This window comes from Protopterus annectens, chromosome 13.part0 (genome assembly GCF_019279795.1).
Source record: "Protopterus annectens isolate FY-2018-M chromosome 13.part0, PAN1.0, whole genome shotgun sequence".
NCBI lineage: Eukaryota > Metazoa > Chordata > Ceratodontiformes > Protopteridae > Protopterus > Protopterus annectens.
The window spans coordinates 201,281,487-201,303,805 of record NC_056747.1 but is presented as its reverse complement, the minus strand read 5'-3'; the positions used below and the strand labels follow the sequence as shown (position 1 = coordinate 201,303,805).

General features: G+C 42.2%; 1 protein-coding gene across 1 annotated transcript in view; it reads right to left on the bottom strand.

Annotated features, from left to right (window-relative positions):
• The window catches only part of AMH (anti-Mullerian hormone), a 279,033-nt gene that overhangs the window by 208,090 nt on the left and 48,624 nt on the right, over positions 1-22,319 (bottom strand). Inside the window, exon 3 of the mRNA XM_044090769.1 lies at positions 5,205-5,325. Within this exon, the coding sequence (XP_043946704.1) occupies positions 5,205-5,325 (121 nt within the window). The remainder of the gene's footprint in view (positions 1-5,204; positions 5,326-22,319) is intronic.

Sequence of the window (22,319 nt, the reverse complement as noted above, 5' to 3'; positions counted from 1 at the left end):
TGAAGATGAGCAAGAAAAGAGTTATGTTTATTTATTCTTTTTGTTGACCAAGTTAGTCCCACTAGGCTAGCAGCATCTTCTCAGGGGAAACCCAAAATGGTATTGATACTACTAGGGGAAATTTAGCCACATCAGAGAACTTACAATATTCTTTTCAATAGGTCCTTTGGTATCTTTTACATCCACCTGAGCGACCATTCGGGGGGGGGGGGTGTTCGTTTTTCTAGAGTGGGAATAGAACCCACAGCCTTCTGCACCAAACAAGAATGTGCTACCTTACACTGCACTAGGAGTTCATGTTAACCTTCAAGAAGTAGAGAGGTGGCCAGGGACTATTCTTTTGGTGGATGGGCTACAGTACCTGGAACACAGATATAGGAAAGATTAAGATAGAAGGAATCTCTGTTCATCGGTGAGAGTGGTGAGCTTTGAACAGCCTATCTGTTGCTGGAGGAGTGGTTTCAGCTCAGAATATGGAGTTTTATTGGCCATTTTGGACTATTTCTATCCTTGTCATCTTTCTGTTTAAAAACTCGTGTTTGCTCGGTCTTGCGCATCGCCGTTTAACAAGGGTTAAACTATTCTAGGTGCCAGAAAGTCTGCTCTTCTAATTTTGCCTTAGAACTAGTCAGTTTTCTAGTTTTAGCACTCAAAACTGTTTCCTTGTGCTCAGCACTTGTTCAAAACTCATTGCAAGTCGAAGAGTCAGCTCCCAGTATTTTCCCCTGTCCACCTGATGAATCTGAACATTTTGGGACAATGTAGCAATTGCCTCATGTACACTGACAACTCTCTCCTCCTACCACCCAACACTAACCAGACTGGAAGCAAGTTCTCCCCAGCCAAGATTGCACTAGACAGTCAAGAGGAGACGGTACACACCTGCACCACACCGCACTCAACACATAGTCCATCAAAACCTACACCACTAAACCCACACATAGTAACACAAAACACACACCTACATTCACTGAGGCTCTCAATAAAAATCTGCCCAAACAACAGAGACCTTCAAAGCTAAAATGCAAGCAACCACCACCCCCTAACACTACCCAAATGACACATAGCCCACAAAACCAGTGTGCCACTCAACCTCAGCCCATAAGGTAAAACAATGTACCCAACACACTAGTCAAATGTGACTCTATAGTCAGGCACATTGATGTCCCACTCACTGGGCTAAACAAGGAGAAAGTTACTGTCAGCTGCCTGTCAGGCACCAGGATCCACTACATAACGCAAGCACTCAGGTCACTCCACAACAAGTACAAATATGACTCTGTCATTGTCTATGTTGGTGTGAATGACCTGAGACGCACCTCCCTTTACTACATGAAAAGAGACACAGAGGAACTCTCAGATTGTGTAGTCCAGGCAGGTATGACCCTAGTCCTGAGTAGCATCCTGCCATCGCCCAGAATGATACCACAATACAAGGACAAAATGAATGACTTCAACAATTGGCTAAGCTTCTGGTGTCATTCTAAGGGGATCCAGTGACCGTTTGCCTGGGACGACATGATCGACAAACCACGATGCTTTGCCAGAGATGGCCTGTACCTGTCACCCCTGGTATTCCAGATACTGGCTAAGGCTCTTGCCACCCCTATAGTGCCTTTTTTAGGCAAGGTTCAAATGACAAACTCACCACCGTAGCAGGTATAAGCAAACTCACCACCGTAGCAGGTATAAGCAAGCAAAATCTGAGGGTAGTGCTACTCAATGCTAGAAGTCTAAACCTCAAAATGCACCCACTCAAGGCCTCCTTAAAATGTAGAACATCGACATCTGTGCAGTGACAGAGACCTGGATCAAGGCTCCAGAGAGCACCCCTGCATTACTAGGCTATAACTCATACCACACCTTTCGGCCACCTAGCCTGGACTGAAACACTAATTCATTAAGGATATCCACACCTCCAGGCTAGTTGCTCAACACAATGCATCCAAAATTATCCAAGTGCAACTAACACTAGGCAAGACTGCAATCTAGGTTGGAACTCATTACAGGTCCCCCGCCAAGCCCCAGGATGCCCACTCCACGTTTCTTGATATACTGGGTAATATTAAGGTACAGCCCAATACCCTAATAATGGACAATTTCAACTACCCCACCATAAACTGGGAAAACTACTCATGTACTAACTCATTTACTCGACGCTTTCTGGAATTCTTACATTCCAATGTCCTGAATCAGCTTGTCCATACCCTCACCAGGGGTAGCAATATATTGGACCTGGTCATTACTAATATGGACAACTGATGTTCCATGCCAGAGGTTAACTCCTCGCTGGTCAGATCCCGACCACAAGCTAATCACCCTAGACATCAATATCCCACCCCCACCCCCCTTTAAGGAAACCACTGTAAAAAAACTTCTCCAAAGCCAACTTCATGCTTCTTAAGACAGAAGTGACAAGCTTCATGACACCAATACAGACAGAAAATAGAGGTACGACTGCTGAATCCCATACAAATGTACTGTATATGCACATACACGAGTGCATGGATCATGCCATCCCCAACAGAACCAAGATGCTATCCTCCAGAAAATGGAAGCCAATCTGGTGATCCCCTGCCATAAACAAACTCTACAACAGAAGGAAGAAGCTGTTGCAAAAAAGAGTAAAATCCCCTGATTGCAGGAACTCCCTGGTCAACCTCAGTAAGAAGCTGAGATCCCTCATAAAATCCTCCAAAGCTAGTTACGAAAATAAAATCACCAGATTCTAAAGACAACCGCAAAGCATTCTACACCTATGTCAATAATCTCAATGGCAACACTTAGATCTGCTCTGAGCTACAGCACAATGGCACTAGATATACAGAACCTACTGATATTGCCAACATCCTGACAGATAGGTTCAGTGGAAACTTCACCCCCCCTCACCCACCAAAGGGCCCATCATTATACTGGAAGAATGCAATGCCCCTGTAATCACAGCTGCACAAGTAAAGACCGCACTGTGCAAAGGCAAGAACACAGCATCCATGGGACCCGACAACATCCCAGGCTGCGTTCTACACAAACTACAGAAGAACTGGCACCCCAACTAAGTACCATGTTCAATCATAGCCTCACTTCAGGCTTTGTGCCTACTGAATGGTGCAGAGCGACGGTTATCCCACTCCACAAAGAGGGCACCACCACGGACCCCGGTAATTACCACCCCATTAGCCTGATGAGCCTGGTCTGCAAGGCCATGGAACATATCCTCTTGGAGCTTATAAACAAGGACATAGGTAACCTCCAAACTCTGGACCCCACTCAGATTGGGTTTGTAAAAGGTAGGTCATGTCTCCTAAACCTGACTGACTTCTTTGAAGCAGTCACCAGACCAGTGGATGAGGGTAAGGTGGTGCACACAGCCTATCTTGACCTCGCCAAGGCTTTTGACACCATCCTCCACTCTGGAATTATAGATAAACTCACTAGACTGGGCATAAATTCCTATGTCACAAGATGGGTGGCCAACTGGCTCACTGACAAAACCCACACAGTGAAAGTAGCCGACTTCAAATCCAACTTCAGACCAGTGACAAGTGGAGTACCACAGGACTCAGTCCAGGGTCGTCTCCTGTTTGACAAATACTTCTCAGAAGTCCAGGCTAATACAGCAGGTCTTTGGCTAATGAAGTTCGCAGATGAATGCAAACTAGGTGCCATAATAGAATTGCCTAATGATGTGGACATTCTACAAAGGAGCCTCACTGAGACTGATGCTTGGTGTCAAAGTCTTGGCCTCAAGCTCAGTGCCAAGAAGTGCAGTGTCATCCCCTTTGGGAAAAACACTGTACCCAATAACTACCACATAGGCGGTAGCCTACTAAACACCGAAAGTGTGATAAGAGACCTTGGGACACAGGTGGACAGTAGTCTCTCCTTTATAATCACATTGCCACAGTAGTCAGTAAATCCTTCTACGTGGCACACCTCATGACAAAGGGGTTCACCTCCAGAAAAAGAGGCCATTGTTCCTCTCTACTCATCCCTCATCGAACCCATTATACAGTGCAACACCCCGTTTGGCATGTACATCTACAACAACTAGAAAGGCCACAGAAATACCTCACTAAGAGGATTACTGGCCTCAAACAGATGCCATATGCAGATCGTCTCAAAGAACTCCAGCTCTACTCCGTCACTTATCGCCTACTCAGAGTCAACCTCTGCCTAACATACAAAGCCATGTCAAACCCAGATCTGTTGGACATGCTACACTTAAAGAAACCCCAATCCCTCCGAGCCACACACTCCAGGGATCTAAACCTTGCCAACACAATAAACAGAACATGCTTGAGGGATATATTCCTGTCCCAGAGACTTCCCATGCTCTGGAACAGACTACCCATTTATGTCAAGCAAAGCTCCTCATTAGCCCTCTTTAAGAAAAATCTCGACAACTGGATGGGAAATAGGAAATTCACCCTGGGGATCACTTCTGTGGCTCTACTAGACAGGGGCACAGAAAAATAACTTTCTTGGGTGGCGAAAGCCAGAGAACCTTTTTGGTTAGGCTTATATAGGCTTCAGGGCAAATAGCCTAGTACCTACCTATGAACCTATGACAGAGATGTATGTTTTCCACCTGCTCACTATGGATATGACAAAGTCTCCTCTGCAAGATCATGCTCAGTACTCATTTCTAGAGACCATATCAGGAGAGTGGCATCAATCTGATTGCATGCAAGTGAGAGCTATCAAAATAATAAGGGAAATGGGTGGTACAGAGTTTGAGGAAATGCCTAGTGCATAGTGAATGTGCATGCTGTAGTAGAGATGTGGTATTATACGCATACATTTTATACGCATACATTGTTGAGGAGGAAAGCAGTGTAGGACTAAAGCTAAAAAGACATAAGTAGTCCAGGCATGTATGGCAACTGGAGAAGGGAAGATTTACGATTCTTATCAATAAATGTCCCTTTAAAGAGAGAGTGATGGAACCCTGGCATGCAGAGCAGTACATCTGCATGTGCTAGGGAAGGGTGAAGAACAGGATGAGTAATGAGAGAACTAGCTATACAGCATTAGCTCTTTGGTGGTTTAAAAACCTAATAGCTGCTTCCTTTAGAGTACATGTACGAGTGGTTGCATGTTCACAATTAAAAGACATTCTTGTAAAGCAGTGAGCTGTTCTGAGCATCAGTTTGAAGTCACAAAATTTTATTAACCACAGGAGGATTATAAAAACCTTTACATACCATTCAGATAATGCCAGAGCTTTATTGATGTTTCAAAATGGAATTGTCCTTTGGAAATATTTCCCATGATTCCTCCAACAGTGAATATTAAGTATTTGGTAGCTTCTGTAATGCAAATTGTCTGTAAACAAAATAGGAAATGCCATATGATACACCTGTGTGACGCAGCTTCTTTTACTACGAATTTTCTTCTAAAATTACATGTTTAACAAAATGTCATTAATGTAAAATGTGAAACATAATTTCATGCATTGTTGCTTCAGACCTTCAAGGCACCAACATATCTGTTCTAATTAGTCTTGGTGAATTTATTACAATGATCTTTTCCAGATTACATGCATACAAATGTAACATGTTATTGAAGAAAGATCTACAGAATACTGAGTCTGCCCAACTCTTTTCAGCATTTTATAGACAGTTCTTTCTCCCCTTCACCATCCCATTTTTTATTCAAATGCCCTGGCATCCTTTAACACCCTCCCCCTTTACAAATTATACTTACCACTGTTTCTAGCACTGCTCACCAGTCCCCTGTCACCTTCTCTGTAAAACACTATTGCCTTAAGTTCAGGAATAAGGTTAATCTTTCCAGCTGCACCCCTTATCTCCTCCTAATTTTTTTGGCTTTCTTTTTCTAACTAAACTCCTCCCATGTGCCTCTGCCATCTTCCTTTCTCTGTTTTTCTTTAATTATTGCATGCTGGCTAGCAACATATCTCCTTGCACTCCATGTATTCTATTCTCTTCGCCATGTTGATAATCACACTGCATGCTTTCTGCCAGTTTAATCTCTGTTCCACTGTATGGGTGCCAGTACTGGATGTAGTACTACATACATGATCTTATTATTTCCCTGTACAGTGGACACAATGAGCTCAGCAACTTTAGCATCCACTCCCCGAAAGGGTGCTAATTGCAGCAGCTGCTTTACCTCCTGTGTCCTTCCTAAGTCCATGATTGTCAAGAACAGTGGACTCAGTGTAAATGTGGTTTCAGAGTAACAATAACCTGGCAATTTTCCTGTAATTCTATTTGTGTGTGTGTGTGTGGGGGGTATTCCCTCCTTATCCCCTTGCCTCTATCATGTTTTAAGGATGGATAAATGTCATTAATGAAAAATCAAACAAATTATGCCTGCCCAGTATATCATGTTGTGTTTTGCTGTTTAGTTATCACTCAATCAGCAGGTTATCAAATGATGTGGCAGCTGTCAAACTACATTACTGCTTTATTTATTTTATTTTTGACAGGTATGGAGAATCCCTAAACGGGTCCAGTGATCTTTAATTACAACCCTAGGTCTACCCTCCAAGTATGCATATTTTACCTTGGTTAATCGCACCACAGTACAGTAAATCTTTATTGCTTTTTTTATGCCTGCCTTGCAAGTGAACCCAATCTGACTACAGCAGGTCTGTTTGGAGTCAAGTCCTCCATGTGTGATCTCTGTACAAATTATGGTATCATCAAAGTACAAGATGATTTTGCTCCTCTACCCTAGTGTGATGTCTGATGTATATCTCTGAAGAGGATCAAGCACCGCTCAGTATAATATTTTGCATTATTCCACTGTTTCCTGACTTATGTTCTAATATTTTCATGCTCACTACCATAGGTGAGTCACACAGCTTCCTACCACTTCAGCTTTTACACCTTAGCTCAGAATTGTTAATTTCTCCACCACCCTTACTGTCAAAAGCTTTGCTGAAATTCAGTCATATCTGCCATAGTTACAAAGGTCCCTTTGTCCATCTTAGAGTTGATATAGTCATAAAATGTGATCAAAACTGAAAGGCAAGAACTCTGATAAATGAAGCCATGCTGTTAGAATCTGTAAAACATTAATATTTATGTACTTCACCAGCCTGTCTAGAATAATCGTTCCAACAACCTTTTGTTAGAGTAAAAGTGAGACCGATAGGCCTGTATCTTTTGTAGATTTCTCACTTTTTTAGAGGAACTGTACCAGCATTATCATCCAGAGCTGCAACACAAGTCCATTTACTAACAAGGCTGCAAAGTTCTTCCTGTTGTTCTCCAGGCACCACTGCCAACTCCTTTAGTATCCAGGGAGACAGCTTATTTGTAAGTTGTGACTTATACCCCAAGAATAAGGTAGGTTCTCTCTATACAGCTTATCTGTAAGATGTGCCTTATTTCCGCAGAATAAGGTAGGTTCTCCCTATACAGCTTATCTGTAAGTTGTGACTTACTTCCTCAGAATAAGGCGGGTTCTCCCTGTACAGCTTATCTGTACATTGTGCCTTATATCTTCAGAATAAGGTAGGTTCTCTCTATACAGCTCATCTGTAAGTTGTGCCTTATTTCCTCAGAATAAGGTAGGTTCTCCCTATACAGCTTATCTGTAAGATGTTCCTTATTTCCGCAGAATAAGGTAGGTTCTCCCTATACAGCTTATCTGTAAGTTGTGACTTACTTCCTCAGAATAAGGCGGGTTCTCCCTGTACAGCTTATCTGTACATTAAGCCTTATATCTTCAGAATAAGGTAGGTTCTCTCTATACAGCTCATCTGTAAGATGTGCCTTACTTCCTCAGAATAAGGTAAGTTCTCCCTGTACAGCTTATCTATAAATTATTTCCTTAGAAGAAGGTAGGTTCTCCCTATACAGCCTATATGCACATTGTGCCTAATGTCCTGAGAATAAGGTAGGTTTTCTCTGTATTTCTTTCTTAGTAACTTTTCCATCTAGCTATTTGTCCTCATTCACGTTGGTTCTGCCTTTACATGCTACCAAATTTCCTCAATGCTGCGGTGACAGTGGAGATGTGAAAAATTCATTCAGTATTTCTGCCTGACCTTAAGCATTTTGAAACTCCATGTCCTGCAATACAATATCTTCCTAATACTTCCTCATTCGCTACTGCATGTTAAGAATTTATTTTAATTATCTTATAACCCCTAAGAATCTAGAATGTTGATGGATGAGCTTTGTGGTTTTGTGGCAACTTTCATATTTTTTTCTAATCCCGTATTTTATCTGTATAGCCTTTGTCTTATTTGTTGCCCTCTTACCTTTCATTCTTTAGCAGGGACAGTTGTCTTTTCTTGGTACAAAACTTTATTCTTTTTTTTTCTTCACACTTTCCTTGATGCAGCCTGTGACACCCGTGCACTGGCTCAGCAATCAAGGAGCCTCAATCCTCACCAATATCACCAGTGAGGGGTGTCCATATTGGGAAGGATAACAAATACACACACACAGTAAAGTACAATTTTCCTTAAGAGCACACATAGATCACAGTCAGTCTGGGGCTGGTTTCTCCCTTTCTCTCCAGATTCCCAATAAGACTCCCCACTAGCAGAGCTATAGTGTCCAGATCTCAGCCTAGTGGTCAAGGTAAAACCTCCAGCACCCTCTGTATCCAACCAGTGCTTCGTGCCTCTGCCCAAGTAGCTGATACACACACACTTTGAGATATGAGTTATATACAAACACACAGACACTCCTGGGGAAGGCTGGCACAGGTTCTCCAGCTATGTCCCTTCTGCACAGACTATACGGTAGTACCACTTGCCACCAACCACTAATATCAGCTACTAATAAGGCCCTTATCAAAGGATGTCCAATTATTACTGTGCAATATTATTATCCAAATGGTAAGTGTGACGAACATCAAGGCTTATCTGGAGTGGCTTGGACAGTATCATATGAACCTTTTTTTAGGCAAGGTTCAAATGACAAATTCACCACTGTAACAAGTACAAGCAAGCAAAATCTGATCTGAGGGTAATGCCGCTCATTGCTAGAAGTCTAAACGTCAAAATGCACTCAATCGAGGCACTCCTTAAAATGGAGAACATTGACATCTGTGGAGTGACAGAGACCTAGTTCAAGGCTCCAGAGAGCACCCCTGCATTACCAGGCTATAATTCATACTAAACCTTTCGGCCACCTAACCTGGACTGAAACACTAAAGGCAGAGGCATGTCCATATTCATTAAGGATATCCACACCTACAGGCTAGTAGCTCAGCATAATGCATCCGAGATTATCCAAGTGCAACTAACTCTGGGCAAGACTGCAATCCAAACTGTAGCTTGCTACAGATCCCCCACCATGCCCCAGGATTCCCACTCCTCATTTCTTGATACACTGGAAAATATTAGGGTACAACCCAACACTCTAATAATGGGAGATTTCGACTACCTCATCATTAACTGGGAAAACTACTCATGTACCAACTCTTTTGCTCAACATTTTCTGGAATGCATAAATTCCAGTGCCTTGGATCAACTTATCCACACCCCCACCAGGGGCAGTAATATCCTAGACCTGGTCATTACCAACATAGGCGACCAGTGTTCCACACCAGAGGTCAGTTCCTTGTTGGTCAGATCTGACCACAACCTAATTGCTCTAGACATACACATCCCACCCCCACCCCCCATTAGGGAAACCACCATAAAAAAATTCTCCAAAGCCAGCTTCACGCTTCTTAAGACAGAAGTGGAAAACTTCACGACACCCATGCAGATGGACAATAGAGGTATAACTGCTAAATCCTACACAAATGCACTTTCTAAGCACTTACACACTTGCATGGATCGTGCTATCCCTAACAGAACCAAGATGCTATCCTCCAAAAAAAGGAAGCCAATCTGGTGGGCCCCTGCCATAAACAAACTCTACAACAGAAGGAGGAAATTCTTGCAAAAAAGCGTAAAATCCCATGATTGGAGGAACTCCCTGGTCAGCCTCAGTAAGAAGCTGAGATCCCTCATAAAATCCTCCAAAGCTAGTTACAAAAACAAAATCACCACTGATTCTAAAGACAACCACAAAGCATTCTATATCTATGTCAAGAATCTCAATGGCAACACTCAGATCTGCTCTGAGTTACTCACAGAGGCACTAAATATACAGAACCAACTGATACTGCCAACATCCTGGCAGATAGGTTCAGTGCTAACTTTACCCTCCTCTCACCCCCTCAAGGGCCCATCTCTAAACTGGAAGAATGCAAAATTCCTGTAATCATGGCTGCACAGGTAAAAAACACACTCTCCAAAGCCAAGAACACAGCATCCATGGGACCAGACAACATCCCAGGCTGTGTTCTACATGAACTACAGAATGAACTGGCACCCCACTTAAGTACCATGTTCAGTTATAGCCTCACATCATGCTTTGTGCCAACTGAATGGCGCACAATGACGGTTATCCCACTCCACAAAGTGGGAGCCACCAAAGACCCTGGGGACTACCTCCCCATTAGCCTGATGAGCCTGGTTTGCAAGGTAATGGAATGTATCATCATGGAACTTATAAACAAAGACATTGGTAATCTCCAAACTCTGGAACCCACCCAGTTCAGGTATGTAAAAGGCAGATCATATCTCCTAAACCTGATAGACTTCTTTGAAGCAGTCACAAATGTCGTAGACGAGGGTAAGGTGGTTCACACAGCCTATCTACATCTCGCCAAGGCTTTCAACCCCATCCCCCACTCTGGAATTATAGATAAACTCACTAAACTAGGTATATATCCTTATGTCACAAGATGGGTTGCCAACTGGTTCACTGACAAAACCCATACTGTGAAAGTAGCAGACTCCAAATTCGACTTCAGACCAGTGACAAGTGGAGTACCACAGGGTTCAGTCCTGGGTCCTCTCCTGTTTTGTATCTGCTTCTCTGATGTACATGCTAACACAGAAGGTCTTTGGCAAATGAAGTTCGCAGATGACTACAAACTAGGAGCAATAATCAAAACTCCTAACAATGTGGACATCCTACAAAAGGGCCTCACTGACGCAGATGCCTGGTGTCAAAGCCATGGCCTCAAGCTCAATGCCAAAAAGTGCACTGTCATCACCTTTGGTAAAAACTCTGACCCATGAACTACCACATTGGCGGCAGTCTGCTTAACACCAAAAGTGTGATAAGGGAACTTGAGACAAAGGTGGACAGTAGTGTCTCCTTTGATAATCACATTGCCATAGTAGTCAGGAAATCCTTCTACCTGGCACACCTCATCACAAAAGGTTTCTCATCCAGGAAAAAGAGGTCATTGTTCCCCTCTATTCAATGCCCCTTTTGGTATGTACCTCACATGACATCTATAACAACTGGAAAGACCACAGAAATACCTCACAAAGAGGATTACCAGCCTCAAACAGATGCCCTATGCAGACCATCTCAAAAAACTCCAGCTTTACTCCGTTGCATATTGCCTACTCAAAGGCGATCTCTGCCTAACATACAAAGCTATGTCAAACCCAGAGCTGTTGGACATGCTCCACTTAAAGAAATCCCAATCCCTCCGAGCTACACACTCTAGGGACCTAAACCTTGTCACCACAATAAACAGAACATGCTGGAGGGATAGATTCCTGTCCCAGAGACTTCCCATACTTTGGAACAAACTACCTATCTATATCAGACAAACCTCCTCATTAGCACTCTTCAAGAAAAATATTGATGATTGGATGGGAAGTAGGAAATTCACCCCGGGGATCACTTCTGTGGCTCTGCTCGACAGGGGCACAGGAAAATAATTTTCTTGGGTGGCGAAAGCAAAGGTACCTTTTTGGCTAGCCTTATATAGGTCCTAGGGACAATAACCTAGTACCTACCTATGAACACGCAATGTACTCTAGAGCTTAAATTATCTCTACATAAATAAGCCACAGTTGAAAGGTTTAAAAATATTTAATAATAAATAATAAGAACACAAAACAATACTTCTTACTACACAGTGCTAGTCAAGAGTTCAGAGATCACAGAGAATTGCTTAAAATAATACAATGGAAAAGGTCTGACATCAATACAGAAAACAACTAGACTAGACTTCCTATTTCCTATCTATACCTAAGAGCAAACACAGTTCTAAAATAAACTTACATATACAGCAAAACAGTGCTGGTGATGTGTCAGTTCTGAAAACAAATGTAAAAATGCTCCGATTCTCTCTCTGTCCCTAAATTGACAACATAGTACCACTGACTCATTTCAGATTACATCATTATTCTCTGTTTCCCAGGCTAACAGAAATTCAGAGTGTATCAGCCCTTTCGATATTGCAGCTGGTCAGGAAGCCAGAATAATAAAAGACATTATACATGTAAATTGTAGCCATTAACTCTGGTCTCAAAACAATATGAAGAATTCCTTCATTCAGACATTTCGGCTATGGGTTTTGAGGTCAAACAATTATACAATGCTTGACTTAACAGCTTTCCTCCAGCAGAGTGCAATGTGGTTACATTTTTGAAGTTCAACATTTATCATAATTTTCTTATATTTAAGAGAACAAGCATGTGGCTTACATTAATATTTACAAATGACATAAGTAGCTACAAAATCCTATCTAGCTAGGCTGGCAGCCTTCACATACTCCCCCACACCCCTGGAGAACTCAAGCTAGTTTTTCAAGTACCCCTTGAGAAACATTGCTTGAGAGGGTTAGGTCTATCTGAGTATGCTTTACCCCATTCCCTGTCTTGACAGCCCATCGAGATTGGCATTGCTAATCCCACTGTGGTGCTGCACTGACATATATGCTTGCAACCATAGACTCCATCTTAGCAACTTGGCAGTTTGCTGGCTGGCTCTGTGTAACCATGTTAGGGGATTGTGGTCTGTAACTACAGTGAATTTTCTTCCATACAGATAAGGCTAAGGTTTCTGCAGTGCCCACACTATGGCTAGACATTCCTTTTCTACAGCTGCATAGCATTCCTCCCTGGGTTGGAGCCTATGACTGAGATAAACCACTGGGTGCTCTTCTCCATCTGAAGAACTCTGGCTGAGTACAGCCCCACCCCATGGTTTGAAGAATCCACCTGCACAATAAATTATTTGCTGTAATCTGGACTGGCTAACACAGAGGGTCCTCCCAAAGCTTCTTTAAGCTTCTGAAATGCTGCTCACATGCTGGGGCCCACATTATCTTATATGGCCTGTTTTTCCTTGTCAGGTCTGTGAGGGGAGCAGCTGTGGTACTATAACTGGGGACAACCTTTCTGTAGTATCCTGCTGTCCCTAAGAATGCCCTCACCTGCTTTTTGATAACAGGTGCAGACCATGCCTGAATGGCTTCTACTTTGGCAGGTTCTGGCCTGATCTTACCACTCCCCACTCTATATCCCAGGTAGAAGATCTCTGCCATGCCCACCTGACATTTGTTGGGCTTAATGGTCAACCCTGCCCTCTGTAGTCTGTCCAGCCCTTCCCTGACATGTTGAAGGTGCTCTCGCTAGGAATGACTGTAGATGGCAATATCATCTAAGTAAGCAAGGGAAAACCCTCCTGCTAGCATATGATCTACCAGCCTCTGGAAAGTCGCTGAGGCATTTTTCATCCCAAAGGGCATCTTTGTGAATTCATAGTAGCCAAAAGGAGTCACACAAATGCTGACTTCTCTCTAGCACTGGGAGTCAAGGGTACCTGCCAATAACCCTTGGTAAGATCAATGGTTGTAAGATACTTAGCCCCACCCAGCTGCTCCAGGGCTTCATTTGTCACAGGCATAGGGTAAGCATCTGACTCTGTGTGACTATTTAATTTCCTGTAGTCCACACAGAACCTTGTGCTGCCATCTTTCTTTGGCACCAGCACCACTGGAGAGGCCCAGGGACTGTTGGACTCTTGAATTACCCCTAGGTCCAACATTTCCTGTATCTCCTCCCTCAGAGTCTGTTTGACTCTGTCAGGCACACTATAAGGGGCCTATCTAATAGGCCTTTGGGGTCCTGTATCCACTTGGTGCTGCATCAGGTGGGTGCACTCTGGTTTCCCAGTGAACATGTCCCTAAACTCCTGTAACACTGCTTGGATTTCTCGAACCTGGGTAGGAGATAGCTGCTGGGACATTGCTACCTCTTCCACTGAGGTGTCAGTCTGAGCCTCACTGAGGAGATCAGTCACCAGATCTCCCTCAGACTCCTCCTGCAAGGCACTGCAAGTACTCAGCACAAGGGCCTCCCTATCATGGTAAGGTTTCATCATGTTAACATAGTATAATTTGTGCCTGTGCCTCCTGCCTAGCAGTTCTACCATGTAGTTAACATCACTTACCTTTCTTACCACCTTGTAGGGTCCCTCCCAAGCTGCTTGCAGCTTGTTGTGTCTGACAGGAATGAAAACAATTACCTGCTGCCCTACAGCATACTCTCTAGTTCGAGCATTCCTGTCATACCATGCCTTTTTCTGTTGCTGGGCTTCTGTCAGGTTCTCCTGGGCCAAGCCCATGAGTTCCCTCAGCCTTGTCCTCTGAGGTTTAGGAAATATACCAGAACAGACTCCTTGTGAAATTCACACTCACCTTCCCACTCATCACAAATTAAATCTAGAGGTCCCCTCACCCTTTGCCCATAAAGCAACTCAAAGGGTGAAAAACCCGGGGATTCCTGGGGAACCTCTCTGTAAAGCAAACAACAGATGGGGCAAATATTTGTCCCACTCCCTCTTAAACTGGTCTGCAAATGCCCGTAGCATGGACTTGATTGTAGACTTTAACCTCTCAACAAGATCATTAGTTTGGGGATGGTAGGGGGTGGTCTTCAAGTGCTTCAGCCCATCGTACTTCCACAGACAAACCAGCAGCTCTGACATGAAATTAGCACCTCTGTCGGTCAGTATTTCTTTTGGGAAACCTAGCCTGCTGAAAATCTCTAACAAAGCATTTGCCACCTTTTCGCCTGAATGGAGGACAAATCCACTGCCTCAGGGTATCTGGTAGCACAATCTACTACCACTAGGATATACTTTTTCCCTGTGGAACGGAGTACTCAGAGGCTACACAATATCCATAGCTACTCTCTGAAATGGCTCAATCACAGGCAAAGGCATCAAAGGAGCTCTTCTTATCTCCTGCCTTGCCTACCTTTTGGCACTGCTCACAGGTCCTGCAATACCGTTACATCTCTGGAAATTCCAGGCCAATAGAAGTTCTGCATAACATGTTTCTTTTTACATTTTATGCCCATATGATCTGCAACAGGAATATCATGGGCTATGGCTAGAAGTCCCTGATGGTAGGTTCTATGCACTACCAACTGCTGTACCCTCTCACCTTCTAGCCCTCCCTCATGGGTCCACTCTCTATACAGCAACCCTTTGTCCCAGTATACAGATTTCTCCTTCGATTGAGAATCAGGTGCCTCACTAGTCACCTGCCTCAGGCCTTGCAATGTAGGGTCCGAGAGCTGAGCCTGTCTCAACTCTCTCTTTGTAACCCTTCCCAGCTCCCCTTCCACAAGAAGTCTGGCATCCTCTGACAGTGGTGCCTCACTGTCAACCTGGTACTATTAGTCACCTCTACCTTTGCAGTCACTCTGTCCAAGGGAACATGAGTAATCACAAGCAGCTGTGGATCACCTTCAGTCTCACTGCTACAGAGTAGCTCCCTCCCTGAAGTATCCACCTCACCAGTCCTGGCTGCAAGTATGTGGTCTGTCTGCATCTCCCCCAGGCTACCAGACCCACATGCTTGTCTCGAAGGCTGACTGCATGTAACTGCATAAATACATGGTATTGCCTCATCAAAATCCTTCCCTATCAGGACATCTGCAGGATGGTAGTTTGGTACCCTTGTTGTATCGAGACAACCTACTATTGGCATTTTGGCTTTCCCAATTACTGGCTCTCTCACCTTTTGTTCCCCACCTTGCCTCCATGGACATCTGTATGCAACATGGCCCCACTGGTTGCATTTAAAACATTTAACCCTAGGTCCTGGACGTGTACCTGGACTAGTGGCTTCCCCTGCTATTGGCAGATTCTGTTGGGGCAGTCTGAGCTGCCCACCATGGGTTCCTTTAGACCCATGAGCAGCACTGGGGGTCCCTTTCCTGTGCAGCGATGCCCTGCTTGCTAGGTATAGGTCACCCTTCTTCCCCAACTCCTCTGAAGTAGCACACTATCAGCTAACCAGATCCTCATGTCCTCAGGCAAAGAGCTAAGGGCTTGTTCCCTCACCAAAAGGTCTGCCAGCCCTTCAAAACTGGTGACCTGCCATCTACTCACGCACCTATGAAAATAAGTGCTCAGTTCAGCAACATATTCACACATACTTTCATCTGCCTTGCATCTGTGCTCATGAATCTTTTTCCTATAAGTTTCAGGTGTTAGCTAAAAGAATTCTAACAAACAATTCTTTACAGCAGTATAATTAAAACAGTCAACATCAGACATTTTGGATAAAATAGTTACAGCTTTACCATGGAGTAAGGGGGTCAGGAACCATACCCAGAGCCTTTGGTTAACATCATACTGTTTACATACCTTCTCAAACATATGAATGAAACTATCAGAATTATCCCCCTCTGTAAACTGAGGAAGAAATTTACTGACCTTTTGTTCTTCTTTGGTCCAGTTGCTCCCTTTCCCTTTACCTCTATGACTCTGGTGAAGAGTCAGCATCTTCTTTACATGCTGTCTCTGCCGCTCCTTTCCACAGTTTCCATTTCCAAATGCCTGGCCTCTAACTCAAGTCTCTTTAGCTCCAGATGGATTTTTAAGTCCTCTGCACAAAGGTTGAGCTGTCCATTCCCTGAGAGTTGTACATCTCCACAGCAAGTCTGATCATCCTCCTGGTTGCTGTTTTCTGATGCAGCTGTGGCCAAAGCTGCACTCATGTCTGCCTTATGTTTCCCTGCACCAGTCATTTAGCCTGGCACATCTCAGCCAACTGGCTCCTTGTTAGCTTTCCATACTCCACTGCTGACATGCTTGCATGCTCTCCCTGTCTAACTAAGCTCACAAAAGAAATAAAACAATTGTGATCTGAAGTCCGAATATTCACTGCATTGCTGACTTAGAGTACAAAAACACCTTCAGTGATCACTGTACACAAGCTACAGGAATTGACTATCCACACCACTACAAGCCAATTGCCAACCAATTAATATGTGGTGTGGATATCCCACCACTGCCAACAATTAATATGGGATGCCTGGGCACAGACCCAGCAATCAAGAGCCTCAATCCTCACCGCTAACACCAGTGAGGGGCATCCACATTGGGAAAGATAATAAATACACACACAGTAAAGTACAATTTCCCTTAAGAGCACACAAAGATCAGTCAGTCAGTCTTGGGCTGGTTTCTCCTTTTCTCTCCAGATCTCCAATAAGACTCCCTACTGGCACAGCTACAGGGTCCAGAGCTCAGCCTAGTGGTCAAGCTAAAACCTCCAGCACCCTCTCTGCCCAACCAGTGCTTTATGTCCCTGCCCAAGTAGCTGACACAGACACAAACACACACACACACTTTGAGATATGAGTTATATATACAAACACACAGACACTCCTGGGGAAGGCTGGCACAGGTTCTCCAGCTATGCCCCTTCTGCCCAGACTATACGGTAGTACCACTTGCCACCAACCATTAATATCAGCTACTAATAAGGCCCTTATCAAATGGTGTCCAATTATTACTGTGCAATATTATTATCCAAATGGTAAGGTGACAAACAGCAAAGTTTAATTGGAGTGGCTTGGACAGTATCACTATATACATGCAATCTTGCAGCTGGTCAGGAAGCCACAGCAATAAAAGACATTATACATGTAAATTCTAGCTATTAACTCTAGTCTCAAAACAATAAGAATAATTCCATCATTCAGACATCTCAGCTCCAGGTTTTGAGATCAAACAATTATACAATGCTTGACTTATCAGCTTTCCTCCAGCAGAGTGCAATGTGGTTACATTTTTGAAGTTCAACATTTACCATTTTTTCCAATAAAACGTTTTATTGTTTTATGCCACAATATACAAACTGTATAAGATTTGACATTTGAACTGATCAGTAAGAAATACATTTGACATTCAAAAACATGAACTACTAAAAACTCTAAGACTACTACCCATCTACAATATATACAGAGTGCTACTAAAATACATGAGTATTCTTGTAACAAAAAGCCTTTGTATCTGAGGAGATACAGAGAGAGAGTAAACTGAGATACCATAAAGCAGAAATGAAAGCAAGCTGATGGGAGAGTAATGTAGTAGTTTAGCATAATTTTCTTAAATTTAAGAGAACAAGCATGTGGCTTACATTAATATTTACAAATGACAGAATTAAATACAAAATCCTATCTAGCTAGGTTGGCAGCCTTCAAACAGCCTACAGACCTTTCATTATTCTCATTTCATTTCCATATTATTTCTTTAAGGGAATAACTTGTAACCTCATGCGGTACCAGATCTCTGTTCCTGTGGGACATTCCAGCACTACTCAAAATAATAAGTGGAGCATTGGTATAGTCACTGCTGACCAGTGAAGCTCTTGCTTTTATCCTGCCAGCACACATTCATTAGTTAGGACTAGGACATGATGTTTCCCTAAATTCAGTGAAGTACAACCACACTACAATGCAGTTCCCCACGTGAGGGGGGGGGTCTGTGCTGCCACACACACACACACACACACACACACACACACACACACACACACACACACACACACACACACACACCACACCTTATTAAATATACTAATTCTGTGATCATCATACCTCAGAGTAAGTTATATTTCGGATTTGGAAGTTGACTTGATCAGTCTTTTATGGTCAATGAAATAGTTTGGGGAAGACATATAACTCACTTATATGATTGAAATCACGCCTTGCACAATGACTGAAAGAGGTCTCTAAATTAATGTCAATAACTTATGCCAGTTTATTCACCACCATTCCTAGCTTACTCTTCACTATCTGAGAGATTCTGTAGTGTCCCTTTCCATGAATGATGTAACAAAGTCATTGATGTACTTTTACATGAGGTTCAATTCCTGAGGTTACTTTTCATTACGGCAGATATTCATGGACAAGAAATGTAGTTATACAGTGGATATAAAAAGTTTACACACCCCTGTTAAAATGCCAGGTTTTTGTGATATAAAAAAATTAGACCACAATAAATCATTTCAAAACTTTTCCCACCTTTAATGTGACCTATAACCTGTACAATTCAATTGAAAAACAAACAAATCTGTCAGGAGAAAAACGTACAATACGCTGGTTGCATAAGTGTGCACATCCTTAAACTAATATTTTGTGTGTGCACACTCGTAAACTAATACTTTAAGTACCTTCTGATTTAAATAATGACTCCCGGCTAATCTGATCTGCTGTTCAACTTAGGCTACTGGATCAAAGCAGGGTGCTGAATCCAGTTTTCCAACCACAGCAGAAATGTACAATGATTAAGGTGATCAGTTACTTCTTGCATACCAAAGTTTGTTTCTCACAACTTCTACTTCTGCTGTGTGACCATCAACAAGTCATTTAAGAAAATTACAGTTTTTAGGACACTTTACCAACAGTCAGTTGTAGTAAGTTGCTTTAAGATATCAAGAAAGACTAAATCAATAAAAAAAAATCTTAGCATCACTAATCTATATCCGAGTTTTTCATTAAATGCCAAGGTGTCATTTACTATATCAGCATTCCTATAAGCATAAATATTAGCAGTTCATTATAAAGGCAAATGCTCACCAAGAAAGCTAAACACACTGAAAAAGCCCTTCTTTCATGACTGGTAGTTGAATCTGTAAAATAACATTCGTATTTCTCCTTTCTTAGATTATGATAAATTTGCAACAGTGAGGACTTCGAAACAATGTCAGTTCTACCCACCTCCACTGCAGTTGTTTAATTAAAGCAGTTGTAGATATGAAGCTACTACGCATATGACTAGCTGGGAGTGTCTAAAGACACAGCAACAGTGTAGCACACTGCAATGAAATATATAGTAAAGTCCACTAAAGCTGGACCAGCATGGAGTAGAGGGCAAAATCCCTGACTGTGACCAAGGTGATACATTTAGTGACTCAGACCTTGAAGAACCAGGAAGGGTCACAGTAAGGGGCTGATGCTGGTTCACATATCCTGGTAGGAAGAAGGCTAACAGACCTAATGTGTTTGTAGCTCCTAGAAGAGGTTAGTATAATGATTCATGGGTACTGGGACAGACACATGCAATGATTGCCAAAGAGTGCCTTGATTATAGCCAGTCTAATGTAAGTATGGAAGTCTACATACACCAAAAGAGGCAGGCATTGCAATCCTCATTTTGGCTATAGTAGGGAAGCTGGGGAAGGGAGGAGGTGGGGACCAAAGGAAAAAAAACCTTGATGTTTGCCTGGGTGATGGACACAGTCAAAAGGGGGAAACTGGTGATTTGCAAACAAAAAGAAAAGAAATGACCAAGAAGAAAAACAAAATCCAAGAAATAGAATGCAGAGACCTTAATGTTAAAGAGATAGTGTGAAAAGGTGGAAAAGCAGGTACTTCAGCCATGGATGAATTTCACTTGCCATTACGTTGTAGTTATTTGTACTGGCATGAACAATAAAGTGACTAAGAAACTCTTGAGGTTTCAGTATTTATCTTTAAGCTAAAAATGTATATTAACTTTAAACACAATATGGAGGAAAAGCAGTCTTGAATAGCATGAGAAATACATTTATTGCATGCTACTACTGCTAGTTAAAGCAAAGCCTAAATAGAGATCCATTGGTCGTATCAGATGCATAAAATCTAGAGTCCATCAGTGGTAACAGACAAAAATCTAAATTTTGTATATCTGCTACCACTTATAAATCACTAATTTGCCTTTCTATACTGCTTTAATTCACAGTGGTAGTTGCAAGCAATAAACTTTCTCAAATCAGAGTAAGACACCACTTTTTTCCTTATTATGGTTATTACAGTTAATATATGTTTTTAGCACTAAAAGAAATGCTGAGTCTTCAAGAGATTCTAATCACTTTATAGTGTAAAACATTAATGTTTTCTTTCAGCTGTACATACTTTTTAATTATACAATGACTGGTCATTAACATTCCAAAAGGAGGATGCTGACTGGTCAGCCCAACCAGCATGCCCATTGTAAATCAAGAATATATCAATGATAAAAGTCCAACCACTAAAGCACCATTAAGAGGCCAGACTCTTTTTTTTTTTCTTTTTATTAAGCAAATCGTAGGTTTTTCTTGTCTGCAAAGATGCAGGCATGGAATAAACACATTTTGTTTTACACTTTATCCTGTACTGTAAAATGCCATGCATAGGGACATCAAAAGAGGGAAAGTATACTGCACTGTTGAGCCATTAACAATTATTCCCATTTCCTAGAGACTGTTTCATGATCACCTTTTTATTTTTTGTCTAAAATGTACTTTATCCCTAACTTTGATCCTGCACAGTACTGTAAAATGCCATGCAGAGGGACATCAAGAGAGAGAAAAAGTGTAGTGTGGCGAGTTGTATTATAGTTATAACCAATAACGTTCTTTCCTTAAGACAATACATAGGTATCCATGTTTATAAATAAAAGATCAAGAGGTATGTACGAAACCACAAAAAATACAAGAAAAATCAGGTATGTTCTGCAAACTAAAACATACCTGATTTTCCTTGCATCTTTCCATCTATCTTGTACTTCTAAACTGTCTGGAGGTTACACTTTTTTTTCCACTAGACTTTCCTAGTTGCTGGGACATTCCACAGCCCCGCTCAACTTATCTGTATGGAATCAAGTCCCAACTAGTCATAGAAAAAACTGAGGGTTTCCTTAATAAAAAATGTCAGTATTTTTTTGCAGTGACTCTAGTCTATTACATAACTGTTGTCAATCCAGCTGTGAAAAGTTCTTGCAAGACAATAAAAGATAACTGAGATAACACAGCCTCTTTACAAAGTGATATTTTGTGAGTTTCAGGCCCTGTTTTCCTTATGCAGCTCAGCCAGAATGTTATATTTCCTGTCTTGCAAACCTCAGCTAATTGGTGAAGTTTACTGGTTTACTCACCTTAGGGCTATGAAAGGCTTAATAGTTTTACATTTCCAAGCAAGGGAAAAATTGTAACTTTACATGACATTACAGAGTCAAAGAGTTTTGAATTTTGAGCTTGAACAACTCTCAGTGGGTGACAAATAACAAAAATGAGCTGTAAGTATATTGCTGTGTTTTTTCATTGGTTGAAAAAATAGACTTGATGGGCAAAATGATGCAAGAACAAGGGAGATACATTCTAAAGGAAGTATCATGAGATTTCATTTAACCCCAACATGGCATGTACAAAGAAAGCTGACTATAATAGGAATGCCACAGAGAGGAAGGACCTGCTAAGTTGTG